Genomic DNA, 24,219 nt, shown 5'->3' on the forward strand with positions numbered 1-24,219 from the left:
GACAAGGATTCTCAACCTCAGCACTACTAATACTTTGGAACAGACAGTTCCTTTGTTGTGGGGGCTGTCCTGTGCATTGTAGAATGCTTAGCAGCATTCTTGGTCTCCACTCAGTAGCTACCAGTAGCATCCTCTTCTCCAGTTGCGATAACTAAAAACGTCTCCAGAAGTTGTCAAATGTCCCCCGTGGAGCAAAATCATCCTAGTTGAGAGCCATTTGTAAAGGACTACATAAAAATTATGCTAAAAGTAAAACTTTAAAACTATTGAATACCAATAATTTAAACAAAAGTTCAAACAGACCCATAGAAAGTATAACTGCTTCTAGGCTGCTGATGTTTACTGTCAATGTTTAGATTATGTCAGCAGTGAAATTGTTGAGTATTTTGTTGGTTGATAAATGTGCACCGGCTTGAAACCTTTCTTGAAATTAATTTAAAAAAACACACCAACAAACTTAATTAGCTCGACTGGCATGGCTCAGTGGTTGAGTGTCGACCTATGAACCAGGAAGGAGGTCATGGTTCGATTCCCAGTCAGGACACATGCCTGGGTGTTGGGCTTGATCCCCAGTGGGAGGTGTGCAGGAGGCAGCCAATCAATGATTCTCTTTCATTATTGATATTTCTCTCTCTCTCTTTTTTCTCCCTCTCTGAAATTAATAAGAAAAACAAAAACCCTTAATTATTTTATTTGATGTCAGGTTAAATGTCTGTGTTTGCTCAGTGATAAGTATTCCTTTGTAGTATCTATTACTTCATCAGGGTCATTACACCTGTCATGATGAGTGCAGCAAAATATCTCTCTCAGTAAGTCATGGAATACCTGGAACATTCCCCCTTTTCATAAGGTTCACAAGATAGGTTTGTATGACAATATAAATATCTCCGTGCATGAGTTTAACTTTTTTAGAAAGGAAATTTTATCTCCAAATATATAATATACATAAGGCAATATTTTCTATTTATACTTCATACCAACTGCTGGAAACTCTCTTTCCAAGGATTTGGATGTTCATATTCTTCTGGATTAATCTGGTAGAATTTGCCAGGTTCAGGATGCATCATAGGACGGGTATATTCAAATACTTCCATATATAATCGTTTCCTGAAGGTGGGAAAGGAATTAAAGAGTTATTCATAAGTAGCCTTTAAAATAACTACAAAATATTATTTGAGGACTAAAATAGTTTACCTTTAACACCATACAAACTATTGCAAAACATAGAAAAGTACAAAGAAAGGAGATAACCTATACTTTCAATACATTATTATTAACAGCTTACTATATTTCCTTTCAGTCATTTTTATCTAGTTAGTTTCATTTGTTACAGTTTTGATTTTTATAGCATATAAAAACAAAATATTGTATCCTGCTCTTTTCACTTTTTACTTATTGGTTTTAGAGAAAGAGAGGAGAGAGAAAGAAGAGAAGGAGGGGGAGGGAGAGAGAGGGAGAGAGAAAAAGAAACACTGATTTGCTGCTCCACCCATTAATGCATTCATTGGTTGTTTCATGTATGTGACTGACTGGGGATCGAACCTGCAATCTTGATATATTGGAACAACACTCTAATCAACTGAACTACCAGCCAGGGCACTTTTCACTTTTTATAACATAGCATTTTCTCATGCTATTAAAAACTATAAAAATCACTGTTCATGACTATACCCCAACCCTCTAAGCAGACATTATATTGTGTTCACTTAAGTCCATTTCCTTACTGCTAGATCTAATTTCTAATCCCCCCCCCCCACTATTAACTATGACATTATAAAAAATTTGTACATAAGGCAAAAAATTTTCAGAAGTGGAATTACTGGGTCAAAGGGCATGCATATCTCAAGGTCATAAATATAACTATCCAAGTATTTTCCAAAAGTGATATATAAAATTCACATTCTCACTAAACTATCACATTTAATTAGCTGTTTTAAATTAGACTTAGTTCTGTGTTTTTTAAAATATATTTTTATTGATTTCAGAGAGAAAGGAAGAGGAAAAGAGAGAGAAACATCAACAATGAGAGAGAAGCACCGATTAGATGCCTCCTGTATGCCCCTACTGAGGATCGAGCCTGCAACCCGGGCACGTGCCCCTGACTGGAATGAAACCTGGGACCCTTTAGTCCACAGGCCGACACTCTATCCACCGAGCCAAACCGGCCAGGAGCCTTAGTTCTGTGTTTGTAAAAAAACATATATTTATATTGATTTCAGAGAAGAAGGGAGAGGAAGAGACAGAAAACATCAATGATGAGAGAGAATCATTGATTGGCTGCCTCCTGTATGCCTTATACTGGGGATCAAGCTTACATCCTGGGCATATGGCCAGACAAGGGAATTGAATTGTGACCTCCTGGTGTATAGGTTTCATGCTCAACCGTTGCTGTTTTATAAAAGCAATTAAATGAAAAACATTTTACACACTCAGTTGCTATTAACTGATAAATAGCAGAGAAAGCACTTCATTTATTGTTTTATAAATATCACCTAAAGTGACAACTCACATTTGTGATAAACAGGTAACTTAAAATTTACAAGCAATCTAATTTTATTCTTATTTAATTATAATCAACACTTCAACCTCCCTACCATTTCAAGCATTTTGGGCACCAAATAATATATCTCAAGATAATAAGAAATAAAATTTCACTTACCACAAAATTGGATCATTAGCAAGCTCACTGAAGCGTTTACACACACAAGCTGCTCTACAAAGATCCTGTTCCAGCAAGTAAGAGAAGATTTTTAGAACCACTTCATCTGGCAGTTTCTCCTGAAGATACTGTTCAGCAGGTGCTGCTATAAAGAGATTAACAAATAAAATATAAACAACTTATTTATCGTGTTAGTAATGACTTCCCCATTATTTAAAAAGCATAATTTTTGCTCTGGCCAGTGTAGCTCAGTTGATTGGAGCATTGTCTTGTGCACAGAAGGGTGGTGGGCTTGATTCTAGGTTAGGACACATACAGGAAACAGCCAATCAATGTTTTTCTCTGTTTCTTTCCTTTCCCCCCTCTCTAAAATCAATAAAAACATATCCTTGGGTGAAGATTAAAAGTAAAATAAATAAAAAGCATAATTTTCATTTTATCTAACAAATAACTTTTATTTTGTGATGACAAATCTTTTTTTTAACATTCCTTTATTGATTTCAGAGAGGAATGGAGAAGAGGAGAGAGAGAGAAACATCAATGATGAGAGATAATCAATGATTGGCTGCCTCCTGCAACCCCCACACTGGGGATTGAGCCTGCAACCCAGACATGTGCCCTTGACCGGAATCAAACCTGGGATCCTTCAGTCCACAGGCAGACGCTCCTTCCACTGAGCCAAACTGGCTAGGGCGACAATCATTTTATAAACATTTTCTTTCATAGATGACACATTTATTTTTGTTTATCTTGACATTAAGTATTCTCTTTAGCTATTATGTACCATTTCAGAAACTGGTGAAAATACACAAAAGGTTTTTTATTTTTGGGTAAATTCTCACCTGAGGATATTTTATTTCCATTGATTTTTTTTTTTCCCCCTAGAGAGCGTAGAAGGTAGGGAAGGAGGGAGAGAGACATCAATGTGAAAGAGACACATCGATGGGTTGCCTCTCATACAACCCTGATGGGATTGAACCTGCAACCCAAGTATGTGCACCCTTGACTGGGAATCCAATCCTTCCATGGGCAGGCCAACGCTCTAACCACTTTACAACACTGGCCAGGGCACAAGGCATATTTTATTTTTTTAAAACATATTTTTATTGATTTCAGAGAGGAAGGGAGAGGGAGAGAGAAAGAGAGAAATATCAATGATGACAGAGAATCATTGATTGGCTGCCTTCTGCATACCCCCTACTGGGGATCGAACCTGCAACCCGGGGAAAAGGCCCTTGACCAAAATTGAACCTGGGACTCTTTAGTGCACAGGCAGACTCTCTATCCACTGAGCCAAACTGTCTGGGCCACAAGGTGTTTTTATTTTTTAAATGTATTTTTATTGATTTCAGATAGGAAGGGAGAGGGAGATATAGAAACATCAATGATGAGAGGGAACCACTGATCAGCTGCCTCCTGCATGCCCTCCCCTAGGGATCATTGAGCCCGCAACTTGAGCATGTGCCCTTGACTGGAATCGAACCTGGGACCTTTCAGTCTGCAGGCTGACGCTCTGTCCACTGAGCCAAACCAGCTAGGGCAACACAAGGTGTTTTTAAATAACAAAGTCAAAGAGGGAGAGGTCAGAGTTGTCATGTTTATCTATATATATAAAAGCCTAAGTGACCAAACGACCGGAGCTGCCCCCTGGTGGTCAGTGCACTCCCACAGCGGGAGCGCTGCTCAGTTGACTGACAGGTGCCAGAAGCAGGGTTCATGACCGGCTGAGTGCTGCTATGGCAGCGTGAGCCTCCCCCAATTGGGACTGACTGGGTGCAAGCCCGTGGCGGCAGGCGCAGTGGGGCTGGGATGAGTGGGAACAGCAGGCAGGAGTGGCAGGCGGCGTTGGACTGCGGGTTTCGGCCCAATTCCCACAGGCCACACTGAGGGACCCCACCAGTGCATGAATCCATATATCGGGCCTCTAGTTCTATAACAATCACTTTCTCAATCCCAAATGTAATACTAAAGTACATTTAATTTAATTTTAATATTTTGCTATCAAACAAAATAAAAAAAGTTACTTGACCCTGTCTCTTAATTTTCCCATAGGAAATACCTGCCAGATCTTGTGATTTTCCAGATACTCTTGCACGTTTTGCACGATGACCAAAGTTTTCTGTCGTTGAAGTTGAGGCACCCTTCAAAAACAAAATTAAAATTAATTAAGCAAATATTTTTATTTACTTCTAAAAAATGATGACATTCCCTTTCCTTTTTTGTTTGTTTCCTAATAATTCTTTCATTACAAAAAGAAAAGCAGTGACACTTAAATACCTCCATACTGCTCTTTGTAGGACACGCTGTTCTTTTCGGCAAAAGAGTTTTTCTACGAAGCTGGTAAGGACTGTTTTGTGCACCAGGACCTGATTCTTCTGCAACCATATCTGCAGGTACATCATCATCTGTTATAAACAAAAGCAATATGAAAAATGATATCTATTAAAAAAAAAAAGAGCTCTTATGGATGCAGTATTCTTTTTTATTTTTAAATATGTTTTTATTGATTTCAGAGAGAAGAGAGATAGAAACATAAATGAGAATCATTGATCAGTTGCCTCCTGCATACTTCCTACTGGGGATTGAGCACACAACCCGGGCATGTACCCTTGCCCGGAATCGAACCCAGGACCTTTCAGTTCGCAGGCTAACGCTCTATCCACCGAGCCAAACCGGCTAGGGCTGCAGTTAACTTTTTAAAAACTTCCTAAACATTTTTTTGTGGTGGTGGGAAATACAACTTTTATATAAAATTCCAGCTAACTAGATGATAACCATCTGAATAAAATGTTGGCTTTTTATTTTATTTACTAGCAGTCCATTTGCACGAAGATTCGTGCAATAGACCTTCATTCACCTGGCTGCCTGCACCAGATTTCTGCCGGCACCAGGGACCCAGGCCTTGGCTGTGGCCACCACCTTATGCCTTCTTTCAGGGTCAGGGCTTGGCCCCGGGCGGCGGCCTTGGGCTCTGCTGCACCCAGCCTCCCTGCTAAGGATCGCAGGAGCTGACCCCCAGTGGTTTCCTGCGATCCGTGCAGGCTCCCTGCTGGTGCCCGAGGCTTTCCCGGCCTTGGGCTCGGCCGAACCCCAGCGTCCCTGCAACGGTTTCCTGGTGGGTGTGGCTGGTGGGCATGGCTTGTGAGTGTAGCAAAGGTACGGTCAATTTGCATATTACTCTATTATTAGGTAGGATTTCAAAATAAATTCCAAAATACACGATATATTTAAATACAAAAAAGGAAACAATCACTACAAGAAAATAGAAAAAAATATTTTTTTATTACATTAGAGAAGTTCTTTCAAGGTTATGACATAAAACTTGGAAGGCATTAAAATAAACCAAAAACAGGTGAGGAGGATGTTCACTTGATGAGGGGCTTGATTGAAGGGGAGTGAGTCATGGTTAGAGCCCAAGAGGGATGGGATGGGAAGGGCAATCAGGCAAGGGGAGTCAGAGTCAAAGTCAGGTGAGTGAGGATGATGCTGACAGAGGGACAGCTTGGTCTAAACTATCAGATACCAAGAAGGATGAAAAGAGCATCCACATAGAGAGTGGTCAGGCACAGGGTGTTGGAGTTCAAGAGGGGAAAAAAGAAGTCTGCATGGAGGGTAGGGTGGCCCTCGAATGAAGAGTCAGACAGAGCAGGGAGAAAAGGGTGTCGCATAGCAGTGGGAATGGTAGACCTGGAAGACTGGTTATATACAATACAGGAACTAAGCAAATAAATAAGATAATGGAAGCTAGATATCTTCTGTCAGAGAGGAGTTAAAATATAAAAAGAGAGAAAACTAGAATAAACTCTATGTTGTTAGACTAGAATGGAAGGTATCAACATAGAACTAATGATTTTTGATATAGAAATTATTTTAGATGTGTTTGGATGTGTGTACGTATATATATTCCCTAGCTCTGTCCACTGAGAGAGCCTCGAAGCAGTGACACTCCAATACCAATGAGCGTGAGTAGCATTTGGAGCTTGGCTTCTGAATAGCATTTTCTTCTTCTTTTTTAAAAAAAATATATTTTTATTGATTTCAGAGAGGAAGAGACAGATACAAACATTGATGATGACAGAGAATCACTGATCGGCTGCCTCCTGCACGCCCCCTATTGGGGATCGAGCCCACAACCTGGGCATGTGCCCTTGACAGGAATCGAACTCAGGACCCTTCAGTCCAGAGGCCAATGCTCTATCTACTGAGCCAAACCGGCTAGGGCTTCTTTTTTTTTTTTAATCCTCCCCCAAGAATATTTTTCCATGGATTTATTTTTTAGAGAGAGTGGAAGAGAGAGGGAAAGACAGAGAGAAATATCAATGTGAGAGAAACACATTGATTGGTTGCCTCCTGCATGAGCCCCGACCAGGAACCGGGCCGGGGAGGAGCCTTAAACCCAGGTACGTGCCCTTGATCGAAATCGAACCTGGGACCCTTTGGTCCACAGGCCGACACTCTCTATCCACTGAGTCAAACCAGACAGGGCTGAATAACATTTTTTATAAAAGAAATAAAGGTTCCTTGGAGAAATGGCAGATTCCAGATTGGGGGAAATACAAGATGAGCCTGAAATACCTTGTGGTAGAAATAAGAAAGTGCTAAAAGAATGATGAGGACATGTCAAAAGGACACAAAGTCAGCCTGAATACTCACCCACTAACAAAATTATGTTGAGCATCAATATTCATGACAGTAAAGGAATTATAACCCACCGAATGAACAGCAACCCATAAATTCATACTGCTATAAATAAATGAATGGAAAGTTTGATAAAGAATGAGATGTTGCCCAAACCGGTTTGGCTCAGTGGATAGAGCGTCGGTCTGCGGACTGAGGGGTCCCAGGTTCGGTTCCGGTCAGGGGCATGTGCCTTGGTTGCGGGCGCGTCCCCAGTGGGGGGTGTGCAGGGGGCGGCTGGTTGATGTTTCTCTCTCATCGATGTTTCTAGCTCTCTATCTCTCTCCCTTCCTCTCTGTGGAAAATCAATAAAATATATTTAAAAAAAAAAAAAAAGAATGAGATGTTAAAAAAAACTTTAGAAAGGGGAAAACAGTAACTCTACAGTAAGAGATGTCAATCAGTACCTTAATCAAGTGATCAAAGTGAATATCATCATTAGTAGGACAAACTGAAACAGTGTGCCACCGATAGCAGCTATATTCTGCAGCATAACCTAAATCAAATTGTGAGGAAACATTAGACAAACCAAATTTGTTCTAATTTGTTTTGAGTCATCTTCAAAACTGTCAAAGTTATGAAAGTCAAGGAAAGTCTGAAGAACAGTTCCCGACTGAAGGATTCTAAAGAGATACGGCAACTAAATGCAATGTGTGGTTCTGAGCTAGATCCTTTTGCTGAAATGTGGCTATTAGGGCCAATAGTGAAACTTAAATGCGGAGTCTAAAGATTAGAAGACAATAATGTGTCAATGATAACTTTCTGACTTTTATAGCTACAGTATGTTTATTTAGAATAATATCCTTGTTTGTAAGAAATACAGACTAAAAATTAGGAGGTGACAGGATAATAGGTTGGCACTTATTCTGGAAAGAATCAGGGGGGGAAAAAACTATTTTCTAAGTTAGATTATTTTTATTTTATTTATTTTTTATTTATTTATTTTTTAAAATATATTTTATTGATTTTTTACAGAGAGGAAGAGAGAGGGATAGAGAGTCAGAAACATTGATGAGAGAGAAACATCGATCAGCTGCCTCCTGCACACCCCCTACTGGGGATGTGCCCGCAACCAAGGTACATGCCCTTGACCAGAATCGAACCTGGGACCTTTCAGTCCATAGGCCGACGCGCTCTATCCACTGAGCCAAACCGGTTTTGGCAAGTTAGATTGTTTTTAAATAACTAATACATTTGAGTAATATATAAAACACTAGAGGACTGATGCACAAAGATTTGTGCAAGAATGGGCCTTCCTTCCCCTGGCTGCCAGCACCACCTTCGCTCAGGCCCAGAGCCGCCTTTCCGCCTTCCCATGTTGCCCATAGGCCCGGAGCTGCTGGGGCAGTGTGGAACGCCTGCGTTGTCGCCATGGCAATGATGCAAGCGTCCCGCCTGCCCCCTTGGGGGCCTGTGTATGCAAATTAACCCGCCATCTTTGTTGGGTTAATTTGCATACACACTCCTGATTGGCTGGTGGGCATCACGGAGGTACAGTCAATTTGCATCTTTCTCTTGTTAGTATAGATTAAAAATTCTGTTTGGAAAATTGACACCATAAACAGTTAAAAGAAGCAACACAATTAGGAAAAAACCTGCAACAAATGTCACACAAATGCGTAATAATTTCCTTGTCTACAAATAAATAGGGAAAAGATCAATAATTCAAAAGAAAATTGGGCCAAGGCAAGGACATGGGCAGATAATTCAGAATTAAGAAACTAGAAGTGAAATGCTAATAGGAATGAAAATGAGATATTTTTCACATAACAAATTATGAAAGATAAAGTTTGGTCACATATTAGTATTATGAAAGGATAATGTGAAGGAAAAAGAGTTCTTCATTGCTCTAAGAAGAGCAATTTGGCAATAGCTATTATTACTTAGCAATTCCATTTCTAGGAATTGATTCTGCAGCTATTTTCACACATATGGGCAATGTAGTATTGACCAAGATTTTTATTGCATACTGTTTCCAATACTAAAAGGTAACAATTAAATGTTCATCAATAAGGGTTTATTAAATAAATGACGGCCTAGCTATACAATAAACTATTAAGTGGTAATTACAAGATATAAAGCAGTTCTATATAGAGTGATAAGGAACTATCTTTAATATACAGTAAAATTTTAAACCGAAATATACAGTGTTTTGTGTGTGTGGTTTAAGGATATACATACATATTCTTACATGTGTATATATTTACTAAAATATAAACTCCATGATGTAGGGAGCCACCCACTGGCCAAAGATAAGACAATTTGAGCATCATCCTATCTAAAAAGGTGGAATATGCTAATTGACCCTCACACCGTTGCAAAGATGGCAGCGCCCACAGCCAATAAGGAGGGGATATGCTAATTGACTGCCACGCCCTCAAAGATGGCAGTGCCCACAGCCACAAGATGGTGGTGCCCAGTCCTCTCAGCCCTGCTGGGGCAGCAGGCGTGCGGCAAGGCTGGGCCCGCTGCTCCGAGAGCCTGCCTCCAGAGTCCCCCAGTCCCCTCAGCCCCCCAGTCGCCCAGGGCCAGCCCGAGGCGCAGGCAAGCCTTGGATGGCAGCTGCCCAGCTGCCCAAGGCTCAGGTAACCAGGGCCAGCTGAGGCTTGCGCTGCTGGCAGTGGCAACAGCACAGGTGTAATGGGTGTCGCCTTCCCCTGATCGCCTGGTCACCTCCTGCCCCAGAGGGTTCCTGGACTGTGAGAGGGGCAGGCTGGGCTGAGGGACCCCCCCTCCAGTGCATGAATTTTCATGCACCGGGCCTCTAGTTCAGAATAAATGGAATGAACTAAGAGAGATATATTTAAATCCGTGAGTTTATAATGATACTTAAAAAAAAAAGGTTACTTTCAAAGATGCTACTGAAAACCAACTCATCTTCTGAAAATTGGAAAATAACAGCAAGTAATCAAATGTTTTTCTTCCTTTCTTATATAAACCGAATCACCAAGTAACCAAGTAAGAAATGAGGGGAAGCTTCTCTACAGAAACATTCTAGCAATAAATAAAAAAGAAATAAGAAAATTAGAAATAATAATTTGCAAACTCTAAAAGAGTTAGTGGATTTAACCACCGAGTATCTATAGGTCCATAATATCATGAGAGTAACAATCAGGCATTATATATTTCCTGATGAAAGAACACATCACCACCTCTGCAGCTTTGACCAAACATCAAATCTGAATCTGATTAAACCTGTAAGAAACTCTACAAAGTCAAACTATACAGTACCATTTTCATCAACTAATAAATTGCATGGGAAATCAGTGGGGAAAAAATAAGCAAAACTAAAGCATCCTGTTTAACGTACACTTGGGCATTAAAATTACTTTTAAAAGGCCAGAAAATGATTATTATATGAATGCTTTTTTTGGTCTGAGTGTGGTGGTGGTGGGGGGGAAGGATGGAGTTATGACTGGAATGGGGCACATAAAAGGCTTCTGCAGTGGCTGGCAAAGTTCTATTTCTTGACCTGTTGGTATTATAATACCAATCTTAGTAATAATTCTAAACTTTAATAATTCTTTTATGTGAAATTTCTCTACCTAGCTATATTTTACAATAATAGAGGTGTTTTTAAAAGATGAGGGGTTGTAACAGTGTAATATTAAAAAACAGAGGTTTTTCCAACAACTTACCTTGGGCAGAATAACATTTTTAAGTCTAAATTTTTTCAATTATTAAAGACGAGAACAGTATCTTGTAATTCCCAGGATTACTGGGCTACTGAAAGGATGTAAATAGAATAACATATGCAAAACACTCAGCAGTATGTCTAGCTCACATAAAGTGTTCAATAAATGTTTTAGCTATTATTTAAATATTATTCTATTAACATCCCTTTTAAACAAAACTTGGAAAATCAAGTAAGTTTTCTATATATGCATGCAATGTAGTAAAAAATATAGCCAGTATGATATAACTGGATATTTGTGGAGTCATCCCTTTGTAGTTAAATATATGGTGTCTATAAATGTTTCATGTCTACTTGAAAAGAACATCCACATTCTATTTGTTAGAGTAAAGTTTAAAAATATCTAAAATATCCAATCTATTAATGCTTGTTCAAATATTCTATACCTTTAGTTTTGTTGTTGTTATTGGCAGTGGTAGTTTCATTGTCTATTGTCTTTTGAAGAAAATTTCCTATAAAACTTCCTGCTCTATTTGTAGATAATCCATTTAATTTTAGTATATAAATCTTGCTTTATATACTTTGATGTTATTTGGAAATACAGGGGCAAGATTATTATTTCTTCCTGGTGAATTACTCCTTTCATCATTATGCTTAATAATGCCTTTTGCCTTAGAAATCTATTTTGGGCTGATAATATTTTCCTAAAAGCTTTTAGCTTTGTTTTATATAAGCACTTTTTTAAACCTGTATTTTTTTTTTTGTCATCTGTTGTGAATATTATTTCCTAGTTTGTTGCTTGACTCTTGCTTATTGGTATTTGATAAGAAACATTCATTGTTTTGTTTTTGGTTTCTTTCTTTGCTTTTAATTTAGCAAGGCCTTTTCCTCCTCAATATCATATAAATATTTTATATTATTCTTCTCATTCTTTTTTTAAAAATTTATTGATTTTTTTATAGAGAGGAAGGGAGAGGGATAGAGCGTTAGAAACATCGATGAGAAACACCAATCAGCTGCCTCCTGCACACCCCCTACTGGGGATATGCCTGCAACCAAGGTACATGCCCTTTACCAGAATCGAACCTGGGACTCTTCAGTCCACAGACCGATGCTCCACTGAGCCAAAAGCGGTCAGGGCTAAACCTGTATTTTCAATGTTTACTTTTGGGTCCTTACATTTCAATTAATTAATTAATTAATTAATTAATGTATTTACTTATTTATATTTTATTTTATTTATTTTAGAGAGGAAGGGAGAGGGAGAGATAGAAACATCAATGATGAGAGAGAATCACTGATAGGCTGCCTCCTGCATGCCCCCGACTGAGGATCGAGCCCAAATGCTGGGCATGTGTCCTTGACCGGAATTGAACCTGGGACCCTTCAGTCTGCAGGCTGCCGCTCTATTCACTGAGCCAAACCGGTTTGGGCTCATTACTTTATTTTGAAGAAAAGTGCTGCTGATAGTTACCGTATACTTTGGGAAACTTATGGTGAACATGCACCATCTCAAGATACTTATGAACTCTGGTTTAAATGCTTTAAAAGTGATGATTTTGATGTGAAAGACAAAGAATGTCCAGGTCAACCAAAAAAGTTTGAAGACCAACAATTACAAGCATTATTGGATGAAGATGCATGTCAAACTCAAAAACAACTGGCAGAAAGATTAAACGTTGCTCAGCAAACAATTTCCGATTGTTTACAAGCAATAGGAAAGATTTTAAAGGAAGGAAAATGGGTGCCACATCAACTGAACGAAAGACAAATGGAAAGCCGAAAAGTCATCAGTAAAATGTTGCTTCAACGGCATGAAAGAGAGCCTTTTTTGCATCGAATTGTGACTGGCGATGAAAAGTGGATTTATTTTGAGAATCCCAAACACACAAAATCATGGGTTGATCCAGGTCTACCATCAACATTGATTGCAAGGCCAAATTGCTTCGGATTCCTGGTGGGATCAGGAAGGTGTGGTATTATGAGCTTCTAAAACAAGGTGAAACCGTTAATACTGATCACTACCGACAACAAATAATCAATCCGAACCACGCTTTGATCGTAAAACCACCAGAATGGGCCAGAAGACATGGCGAAGTAATTTTGCTTCATGATAACACACCATCACACACTTCAAAACCAGTTAAAGACACATTGAAAGATCTTGCCTGCGAAGTGTTATTAACCCACCCGCCATATTCACCAGACCTTGCTCCTTCAGATTACCACTTGTTCCAATCGATGGCACAAGCACTTTCTGAGCAGCTCTTCAAAACGTACAAAGAAGTGGAAAATTTGGTTTCTGAATGGTTTGACTCAAAACAAGAAAAGTTCTATTGGGACGGTATCCATAAATTACCTGAAATATGGGGGAAATGTGTAGCTAGTGATGGACATTACTTTGAATAAAGCACTTTTGATGTTTCTCTTGAAATTATTATGTTTTCTTTGATTACAAAATCTGCATTATTGACAGATAAACCTGGTACACATAATATTACAATGCTAATATTTAGATATTAAGCTGTAATATAAGACCAATAAAAATAAACTCAACATTCAATTTCAACCATAACTTACAGAAATTTAATTTTCAGTTAAAAATGTTCTTGAACCCAATATCTCCAATAGAAACAGAATGTGATCCATATTTAGTAATTTTTAATGTTTTAGTAGCTAAGTAAATTTTAATATAATTTAACCCACTATTTATATAAATTTATCATTTCAACATGTAATATAAAATTGAGATATTTTACATTCTTTTATCTTCCTATTAAATCTTTAAAGTAACTATGTACTTTTAACACAAACATGCCTCAAATTCAGACAAGCCACATTTTAAGTGCTCAATAATCACATGTGGCTAGTGGCTAATTTAAATGGACGGACACGGGGACACACACACACACACACACACACACACACACACACACCTTTACCATGCAATTTAAATGGATTTTATACTATATATATCAAAAATTATTTTTGATTTTTTTAGGTTTGAATATAAAGCCTGTAAAAATATACTAGAGTCTTCACTATTACTATGAACCACAGCAGAAAAGCAAAGGCTTCTGGAGAGTAAGCATTTTTCCTTTACTAAAAAATAGTATTTGAAATCTGATATTAAATAACATTGAAAAATTACATTAGGATTCATTTCAACAAAATAAGCTACTTAATTCTATACATTCTTATTTTTGGTGTATAGGACGATGGTTCCAACCAACTGAGCCATCCAGCCAGGCTAATTCTATACATTCTGAAGCTAATACTAGAATACCTTAATTTTTACATACCTTTATAACTATCTCAAAGATTTACAAAATACTGTACTATTGGGTGGGGATTAAAGTCTATACATTTTAGGGTATAGAGTAATCTAAACTTAGAGGATGGTTTATAGATTTTAATTTACAGAGGTTCCCCCCCCCCCCAAATATTATACATATTCCACATTACTTACGCATAGCAACAGATCAAATTGGAAACTTAGGCAAATCTGTGCTAGTAACTGTGCTTAGAAACAGTTCCCAGTCTCATGGTGTAAAACACCACACTTGGCAACTGTTTCTAACACAGTTGGGAACTACCACAACTTTTTTCTAACTACTAAAAAAAATCTAAAAATAAACTGAAATCAAGTTTATTTTAAATGCTTTTAAAGTATTTTTACTTAAGGCTTAAATACTTTACTTTAAAAATTTACTTAAAGATTTTAAGGTGGGGAGTCCAGTAGTAAAGTCATTGTAAAAATCTGCTTTATAAAAGTTTGACTTGCTATGACAGATGTTTCTAATTGTGCTATATATAGTTACAAACTTTAAAAAATATTTAAATATTTAAATATTTTCTCAAAGTGTATTTAGGACAATTTTAAATATTTTCTCAATGAGTGAAGAATAAATGAATGTACTGTACACACTGTATGAGGTACTGGTGAAACTGAACCAAACAGAATGTTTATTTACCCTTCAAGAGGTTATGTGAGATGTAGACAGTCAATAAATAGTAAAACAGTATGCCACATGTTATAAGAAGGATAAGCAGAAGATACTATGGGAACACACAAGAACATCTAATCATATCTTAGGTGATATTGACATATGAGTAAAGGTTCCTTGAAGAAAGTTCAAGCTGAGGTGAATGAAAACTGGGAATCAGTCTAGGAGGAGGAGTAGTGTGTGAAAATTTGAAGGTACTCACCTTCAGCACAGGTCACAAGGAACTGCAATTGCAAGTTGCTCTGTATGCCTGAATCATGTAGCAGGGGCCAGATTATGAAGGGTATCTACTATAAACACTTTAAAGAATTTAAATTTTATTTTGAAGGCCAAGACTAGTCTAGAACAGTGACAAATTTTGATTTGTGTTTTAGGGAGATTACCTGAACAATGTAAAAACAATTAACAATGGATGGTACTGGTGGTGGGAGACCACTTAGGAGGCTATGGCAATTTATATAACTGAGAGATAAACATGACTTGAACTATGGTAGTAAGTTGGAAGAATGGATTAAATTTGAAGTATAGTGACAAGATAAATTAAACTTGGTGACTGAATTCCATGTATGTGGGTCGGGGAAGAGAATAGGATAGAGCTAGGAATAATATTAATTTGGGCAATCCAATGGATGGTGGTGCCATGCATTGAGGCAGGGACCTTTGTGGGGGAAGGAGAGGAAAAAATAAGGTAAGTTCATGTTTGGATTTTGAGTTTTGAGATATCTGTGGACATTCATATGGAGATTCTCAGCAAAACTAAATATATGGATCTTAAGGTCTAGTGAGTGATTTGAGTTGAAGATAATCAGAGAATTTTATCACTCTGAAAATATACTGTATTAGGAGTGGCGAGATAGTCAGAAAGGGTAATTAGCTATCATCATTTACATATGGTACAATATTTATTGATGTGTCATGGTAGAGGTGCCATCAAATTCTTGAGAAACAGCCATATAATGTAAAGATAAATATTATCTATTGATGTCAAAACTATCAATCTATATATATAGAAGCCTAAGCGATTGAACCAAATGACCAGTCGACCAGTCGCTATGATGTGCACTGACCACCAGGTGGCAGACACTCAACACAGGAGCTGTCCCCTAGTGGTCAGTGTGCTCCCATAGGAGGAGTGCCGCTCAGCTGACTGACCTGTCCCAGCAGCCCACCAGCCTAGCGGCAGCCACTCCCTCCCTCAGTAGTCCTGCAGGTCCAATCTCTGGAAAATGTGCCAGGCACTGATGACCAGCACCCCCAGCACTGCCAGCCTCCGGGAAGTCAACCTCGGGCACCGCGGCCGCTTCCCATCCCTAGACGCTTCGTAAGGAAGAAATGATATAAAAGCAGCACGAACATCAGCGGGATGGATCCAGATCCCTGTCTGGCAAGGGCATCCTATCGCCTGCCCAGAGGGCTGATCGCGTCCCGCCCCCCCACCCCGTTCGGGATGGGCACCAGATGCAGGGCTCACAGCTGGTGAGCACAGCTGCGGTGGTGTGAGCCTGTGGCAGGCGCAGGGGGGCCAGGATGAGTGTGAGTGGCAGACTGCGGGTTTTGGCCCAATTCCTGCAGGCCACTCTGAGGGACCCCCACCCATGCACAAATTCGTGCACTGGGCCTCTAGTACTGTATATAAAAATGCTTGTAGGTGCCAGAATTGACAAGAATTCATAACTCCTGCTTGATGAGAAATAAAAGAAAACCAACCAACTACTAATTCAAGGATTAACATCCTTTGGGAATAGCTTAGCTTTATTTTCATTCTTTCTTGCTACATATCACATTCTATTCTAAGACATTCCCCCTGCCCATTGCTTTCAGGGAAGAGTATAAAATAACTTCACTCCCAAATGGAACATTTTAAAATTCTTTCTTCTAGTCTCATATTTTTACTTCCAGCTTTTCATTTTTAGTATTCTAGTATTCCCTAAAGTGAGAAAATTCACAATACAATTATTTTCCCTACTTTATCAAACAAAAAAAAATATTTTTAAAGTTAGTAGCTTTTCTAAATTTTTAAGTTCAACTGAACAACACTGTAACTCAAAAGTAGCATTATATCCAAAGTAGGAGCCAATATGACCAGAGTATCAAGTGCATCATTAATTCAAGATAAGAATAACCATGGCCACAAATCAACAATTATGACAAACCTAATTCTAGTCTAACCTGAGATTCATATAAGTCATTTGCTAGTCAATATAAACATCTGTCACTGAGGGACCTGATCTAGTAGGGAAGCTAGATATGTAACAAATAAATGAAGCAATACAATATGTACTATTACTAAAGACATCCACAAGGTGTTAGGAAAGTATAAAATAGGACACACAAATGAACATATGCACAGGGCTTAAGAGAACACAATTTAGCCTGCCCCTAATTTTATTTTCACATGAAATTCAGAAATTAAAAAAAAAATGCCTTTTATTAGTTCAGTTTTATGGGGAAGGAATAGGAAGGTAGAGCATGAAGATCAAAATGAGAATGAAGCCCTGACTGATTTGGCTCAGTGGATAGAGCGTTGGTCTGAGGACTGAAGGGTCCAGGGTTCGATTACAGGTAAGGGCATGTACCTTGGTTGCGGGCACATCCCCAGGAGGGTGTGCAGAAGGCAGCTGATCGATGTTTCTCTCTCATTGATGTTTCTAGCTCTCTATCCCTCTCCCTTCCTCTCTGTAAAAAATCAATAAAATATTTTAAAAAATGAGAATGAAGCTATTATACTCTTACAAACATTAAATGCTTAATCTTTGATGTTAATTTATCTCAGAAACTTTTTTTGAAAATGTTTTTGTTGATTTTGAGAGAGAGAGAGAGAGAGAGAAGAGAGAGAGAGAGAGAGAGAGAAACATCGATGAAAACATCCTGGATACACTGCACGCCCCCTACTGCAGATCAAGCCCACAACCTGGGCATATGCCCCAACCAGGAATCAAACCAGTGGACCTCTTGGTGCTGGTTTGCTCAACCACTGAGCCACACTGGCCAGGCCCATAAACTATGTTTTGAGGGAAGGAAAATGGACAGAGATAGGGAGGGGGGTGGCTGAGCATTATCAGTTCTCTTTCTTTCTCGTTCCATAGAACATGATTTCTGGGGACTGCATGATTCCTAGTAATATTTTACAAATCAAGAGATCTCCTGGTAAGAAAAATATTATTAACCTGTTTTACTCAGGCTGATTAAAGTTCAGTAAAATGCTAAAGGTTAGAAAGCTAGTAAGTGGTAGCAAAATAATTTTTGGGTCAAGGGACTCCAAATACAACATTTTATTTATTTTTAACAAAAGTAATCTAGATGCCCCTCAAAAGTTTATTATATAAGAAATATAAACAATGATGATAACAATGATAGTAACTGGAATAAGAGTAGTAGTACTAGTAGTAGTACCTAAATACTGAAAACTTAAAAGTGCTGGCACTAGTGTTTCAAGTGTTTTATATATGTATTAACTCATTGAATCCTTGTATCAACTCTATGAGAACACATCATTATTCCTATTTTATAGATGAGGAAACTAAGCAAAGAGGTTAAGCATCTTGCCCAAGGTTACACAGTATTAAGTAGCAGAGGCAGTCTAATTCCAGAGCACCACACTTTTAACCACTGTGCTATCTAAATACCAATTGGTCTTGCTAAATACTACTGGATATACTTATTACTAGAAGTATTTATAATAATAAAAGCATAACATGCTAATTAGAACGGACGTCCTTCCAGACGAAGCCAGGACTGCAAGGGAAGCCTGGGTCCGGAGCGGCCAGAGGGAAGCCAGTGCCAGTAGCTGAGGGAAGAAAGCCTATTCTTGTACGAATTTCGGGCTGCTAGTATTAGTATTAGTATAAAAACAAATAACCATGAAATGGAACATATATGACTTTTGGAAATGTTTAAAAAATTAAAAAAATATTTAATCATACTCTCCCATGTCTTATTTTATTCAAAGTGTTAATGAGTTAACATTTTATACAAAGCCACCATAATGTAAACATTAGACCCTTTGTATTTTCATAATGGGTATCTTCTTAGATATTTTTGTATTGTAAATATCAATAATATTTGGAGACAGGATACAAAAAGAAGCAAAATTGAGGAAGCTACTGCCTAATAAAGCATGTTGGAGGCTACAAAAGAAAAGGGAGCCATCAAGTTCCCTTAAAACCTCAAAGAAGCTTTGAACTTTGAAAATAAGTACAATAAAAAAATAACAGTAATATGTGGATCTGAAAACAATGTTCATTGTAGATCAATAAAAGGAAATCTTTTTATGATCAGTGAAAATAAGAAATTTCTACACATGCATACTTACAAAGTTATCTCCCTATATAACCTTTCTTAGAAAGTTACTTGAGGACATTATTTCAACAAAACTAGGGAGTAAATATAGCAAAAGGAAGACTTAGAATGTAGTGATTAATAAAATCATCACAGAAAAACAATAAAGGGAAGAAATTCCAAGATAAAGGGTGTAAAGCAGGCCCATAGATTAGAACCAGGCTCCAGAGGGCAGTAGGAATAAAATTTCTTGGACAAAAAGAGAAATCAATAGGTTAAACAGCAGGGAGCTTAGAAAAACTTGAGGATATGATAAAGGCAATACATTAAATGTATAAAATAACCTATCAGAACAATTAGGAATAATTTCTTTTGAGTGACCTAAAAATATTAGGTAGTAGAAAGAACTAGAATCTAGCACATACTTGGCTCTATAGAAAAAATATCTCCATATTAATAACACAAACACTGTTATTATTTTCAACGTCTAGAATCAACCTAATACAAATCACTCAAGAAAATACTTCATTAGCAACATAAATGTTATTAACCTTGATAATGAAAATGTAGTATTGAAACAGCTTAGTGGTGGAAAGGCAAGAACCATGATATCATCATCTTATACATATTATTCATAGTTGAGGAAATATAAAATCAAGCTTTAAGTATGTGGTTTAAAATTATATTGGGATGAGGTGGGTGGAGGGAATGTTACAAGTAAAGCATCACAGCAGAAACCAAGAAATCAACAATTTTCAAATTTGATAAGAGAAATAGTAGGTTAAGTTTTGGGCAGCCAAATAGACATCACGCTATTAATGCACAGCAATTCATCCACTTTACTCAAAGTTCACCACTCACGATTCATTTATCTTTACTCTGCACACAATTCTTCTAATTAGGGTATCAGATTTCCAGGTCTTCATACTTAATTGTGTATGCAAATTTATTATCTAAACATTACAAAATCAGTATATAAATTATACCAGTCAACAAAGAACATTCCATTTGTTTAGAGAGAAAAGACATACATGATAATTGAGAAAAACATGCCATTTATCTACCTATCTACCTACCTATCTATATCACTATGCTAAAGTACCAGATCATGTGAGACAATTAGAGATTATTAATAGTGTATATTCATATATATTTTATACTCACACATTTTATTAAGATGTTGACTCTGTGCAAATAATTTACATAAATGAAACTATAGAAAAGCAATAAAAGTAGTTCAGAATCATAGGGGAAGATTTCACAGAATAAACAGAAATGGGGCTTGAAGATAACATATGAGCAGACTATGAAAGATGAAACACTAGGTGTTCAGAAAGAAGGAAGGACATAAAAAATAACAAGAAAACTAAGTAAGGAGTCCAGTGAATCTGTCTTATCAGGAGCTTTTATGAGAAGACAAAAGAAGCTAGAGAAAGAAGTGTTCAGGAACTCAGAGGCATTGAATGAAAATATATTTTACCATCAAAATTAAAAGATAGCCTTGGCAGTTACAAGTACAAGAAACATAAGGCTTCTCCAAGTAGACTATTTTTTAAATAATTTTTTTATTTCTTTATTGATTAAGGTGTCACATATTTGTCCTCATCCTCCCATTCCCATCCCCCTGTTGTCCTTAACCATTGGTTAGGCTTGTATGCACGCACACAAGTCCTTTGGTTGATGTCTCCCCCCTACCCCCACCCTCCCCTATCCTCCCTCTGAGGCCCGACAGTCTGATCGATGCCTCTCCAAGTAGACTATTTAAAAAGTCCCATTATTATACTTTATATGAGTGAAGAGAAAATATATATATTTAAAATCAATCTATCTACAACAAGCATGTCAAACTCAAAGGCTAACACGGGCCAAATAAACAAGGTTTAAGTTTATGTGGGCTGCAAAAAAAAAAAAAGAAAAGCTTCAATTTTCATAGAAACATAGGTTTATTTCGATAAAGACATGCTGAATACGAAGGGCTGAAATAAATGAGTAATCATTAATATAATAGAACATTTAAAAAAATTAGTATTTTTTCTGAACATCAACTTACCAGACACTGAATAACTGCACAAATTAATAAGCGTAACGCAAATAAACCTATTTTTCTTGTTCTCCGAAAGGGAAATATTTCCTGTTGTGCACACCAAACAAGTCAGTCCAGGACTAATGATGTGGCAATTGGCTGCTAAAATATTGACTGCTAGTATTAGTGGAGAGAAATGGTGCGTCTATGTGTAAGGCACATAAGGGAAATGAACGCAACGCCATTTATAGTAATCAGTCATTAGCAAACGTTGTAGTTCGTTATTAATAATTATGTATAACAGAATATTGTAAAAATGAAGTTACGAAATTTTTATTAAGACATTTCTTACATACTGTTATATTGGCTGGGCTGCAAAAATATTCGTTGTGGGCCGCATGTGGCCGAGAATTTGACATGTTTGATCTACAAGCTTTATTGAGGTAAATAAAATATCACATTAAAGAACAGCAGATGGCGCCAAAATATGTTTTTCCACATTGCCTTGGGTCACATAAATGATTAACTGAAATCAAAAGGAAAAACTCTTCATATTAGAACCAAAGAGTATAAAAACATTTACTGATGTCAATAACAATGATCTAGAGCATGAATACTTACTGAAAAATACAAGGATACATCAAATACAAAAAACAACTATTGAAAAGTACTTTTGGTTTTACTAAAAATGTAACTATACTTCTTACAAAAGAGCTACTACTCTAGAAAAAGTACTAATTATCTACAAAATTAAAGGTACTGATATCAACATTTACACAATAAACTCTTAATTAATGACACTAATGAAATTGATCAGTAATTTAAACTACCCTTCACAGAAATGTATTTCCCTTCTTGATTCCAAGATGTGTAAGGGGAAACAATACCTCAATAAAATATAAGCGCTGATCTCAAGTTCATCTAGGGTTCAAAATATTAAAATGTAAAATTTTTTTAAAACGGGTGACTTGGGGAACATTTTATCAATATCAATGGTTTACTTTTTAAAAAATAATTCTGTATGGTGTACTCTTTTTCTTTTTTACTGAATTTATTGGGGTGGCATTAATAAAATTATACAGGTTTCAGGTGTTCAATTCTGTAATGCATCATCTGTATATTGTATTTTGTATTCACCACCCCAAGTCAAGTCTCCTTCCATCACCATGTATCCTCTCTATAACCTCTTCTATCTCTGCCTGCTCCCCTTTCTTTCTGGTAATCACCATATTGTTTGTTGTGTCTATGAGTTTTATTTTGCTTAATCCCTTCACCTTTTTCACCCAGTCCCACAAATCTCCCTCCCTTCTGAAGCTGTCAGTCTGTTCTCTATAACACTGTTTCTATTTTGTTAGTTTATTTTGCTCATTAGATTTCATATATGAGTGAAATCATATGGCACTTTGTCTTTTTCTAACTAGCTCATTTCACTTAGCATAATGCTTTCCAGGTCCATCTTTGCTGCTGAAAAGGATAAGATTTCCTTCTTTGTGTGTGGCTGAGTAGTATTCTATTGTGTAAATGTACCACAACTTTTTAATCCACTCATCTACTGATGGACACCTGGGCTGCTTCCAAATCTTGGCTATTGTAAATAACACTGCAATGAACAAGAGATTGCATATATTCTTTTGAATCAGTCCAGATTAGGTTAAGATCAAAGTAATTTGCACTGAAGTAGGGGAGAGGGAGAAAATTTGGCAATATTTAAAAGTGATAGGTACTAGATGATTTACACAGAGGAAAAAAAAACCCCAGTACATTTTCATAAATTAATCAACAAACAAGACCTCAAGAAAGATTCTGGTCCAATTCATTGGGTACAAATAGCTAAAGCTTTACTGTGTCTTTCATATCTATAAACCTCAAAGTGTTTTCACAGCGACTTTTTCAGGATAGCTGAAGATTTTACATCCATTTTAAGCACCCAAAACAGAATTTTAATTATTCTAATTGAAAATATTTTTTTGAAATATGTTTTTATTGGTTTCAAAAAGTAAGGGAGAGAGGATAGAAACATCAATGATGAGAGAGAATCATTAACTGGCTGCCTCCTATATACCCCACACTGGGGATTGAGCCCGAAACCTGGGCATGTGTCCTGGCCAGGAATTAAACCCTGACCTCCTGGTTCATAGGTGAAACCTCAACCACTGAGCCACGCCACCGGGCTTGAAAATATTTCTAGAGTAAATTTAGCCTTTAAATGAATATCCCCCCCAAAAAATAAATAAAAATAAAAGAATATCATTAAAATAATGTAACCCTTTCTTGATGATCCTATATAATAAAGAGCTAATATGCTAATTAGACTGGACGGCTGAATGGCTGTCTGGACAACCTTCCAGACAAAGCCGGGGCAGCTTCGAGGGCTGAGCCCCCTGGACGAATTTTGTGCATCAAACCTCTAGTCTACACTAATAAAAGAGAAAGATGCAAATTGACCATACCTTCACAACACCCACCAGCCAATCAGGAGTGTGTATGCAAATTAACTCAACAAAGCTGGCGGGAGTGGCCGGGGGCGGGGCGGGGCGGGAAGTAGGCATTCTGCACCGCCCCAGCAGATCAGAGCCTCTGGGCAGCGTGGGAAGGCGCAAAGGTGGCTCCGGCCAGAGCAAAGGAAGTGCTGGCAGCCAGGGGAAGGAAGGCCCATTCTTGCACGAATCTTTGTGCACCAGGCCTCTAGTAAGATAATAATTAGGATAATGAAATTAATCTATTGTTTTGCAATATGACGAGACCCTGAGGGCTCATTTATCAGTACAAAGCAATTTTCGGGAATAAGTTGTCCTAAACTGCTGGGTTTCTTGTGTTACTTCTGCAGCTTATAGAATTTTCCCCTCCCCTCTTGCTGTCATCTTGTTAGCTGTCATTTCCAGCTGTCCATGAGACTAAACTATAGACTCGTCTTTTCTCTGATAAACCAAAGAAATAGCAT

At 37.6% G+C, this 24,219-nt stretch overlaps 1 protein-coding gene across 3 annotated transcripts in view; it reads right to left on the reverse strand.

Moving 5' to 3' along the window:
- FBXO11 (F-box protein 11) overlaps positions 1–24,219 on the reverse strand; it is an 89,735-nt gene that overhangs the window by 23,788 nt on the left and 41,728 nt on the right. For all 3 annotated transcript variants that reach the window (XM_054727912.1, XM_054727910.1, XM_054727911.1), the window contains exons 2-5: positions 4,937–5,064; positions 4,719–4,800; positions 2,660–2,804; positions 978–1,107 (exon numbers count right to left, since the gene is read on the reverse strand). In XM_054727912.1, coding sequence (XP_054583887.1) covers positions 978–1,107; positions 2,660–2,804; positions 4,719–4,800; positions 4,937–5,064 — 485 coding nt within the window. The remainder of the gene's footprint in view (positions 1–977; positions 1,108–2,659; positions 2,805–4,718; positions 4,801–4,936; positions 5,065–24,219) is intronic.

This window comes from Eptesicus fuscus, chromosome 16 (genome assembly GCF_027574615.1).
Source record: "Eptesicus fuscus isolate TK198812 chromosome 16, DD_ASM_mEF_20220401, whole genome shotgun sequence".
In the NCBI taxonomy this organism is placed as follows: domain Eukaryota; kingdom Metazoa; phylum Chordata; class Mammalia; order Chiroptera; family Vespertilionidae; genus Eptesicus; species Eptesicus fuscus.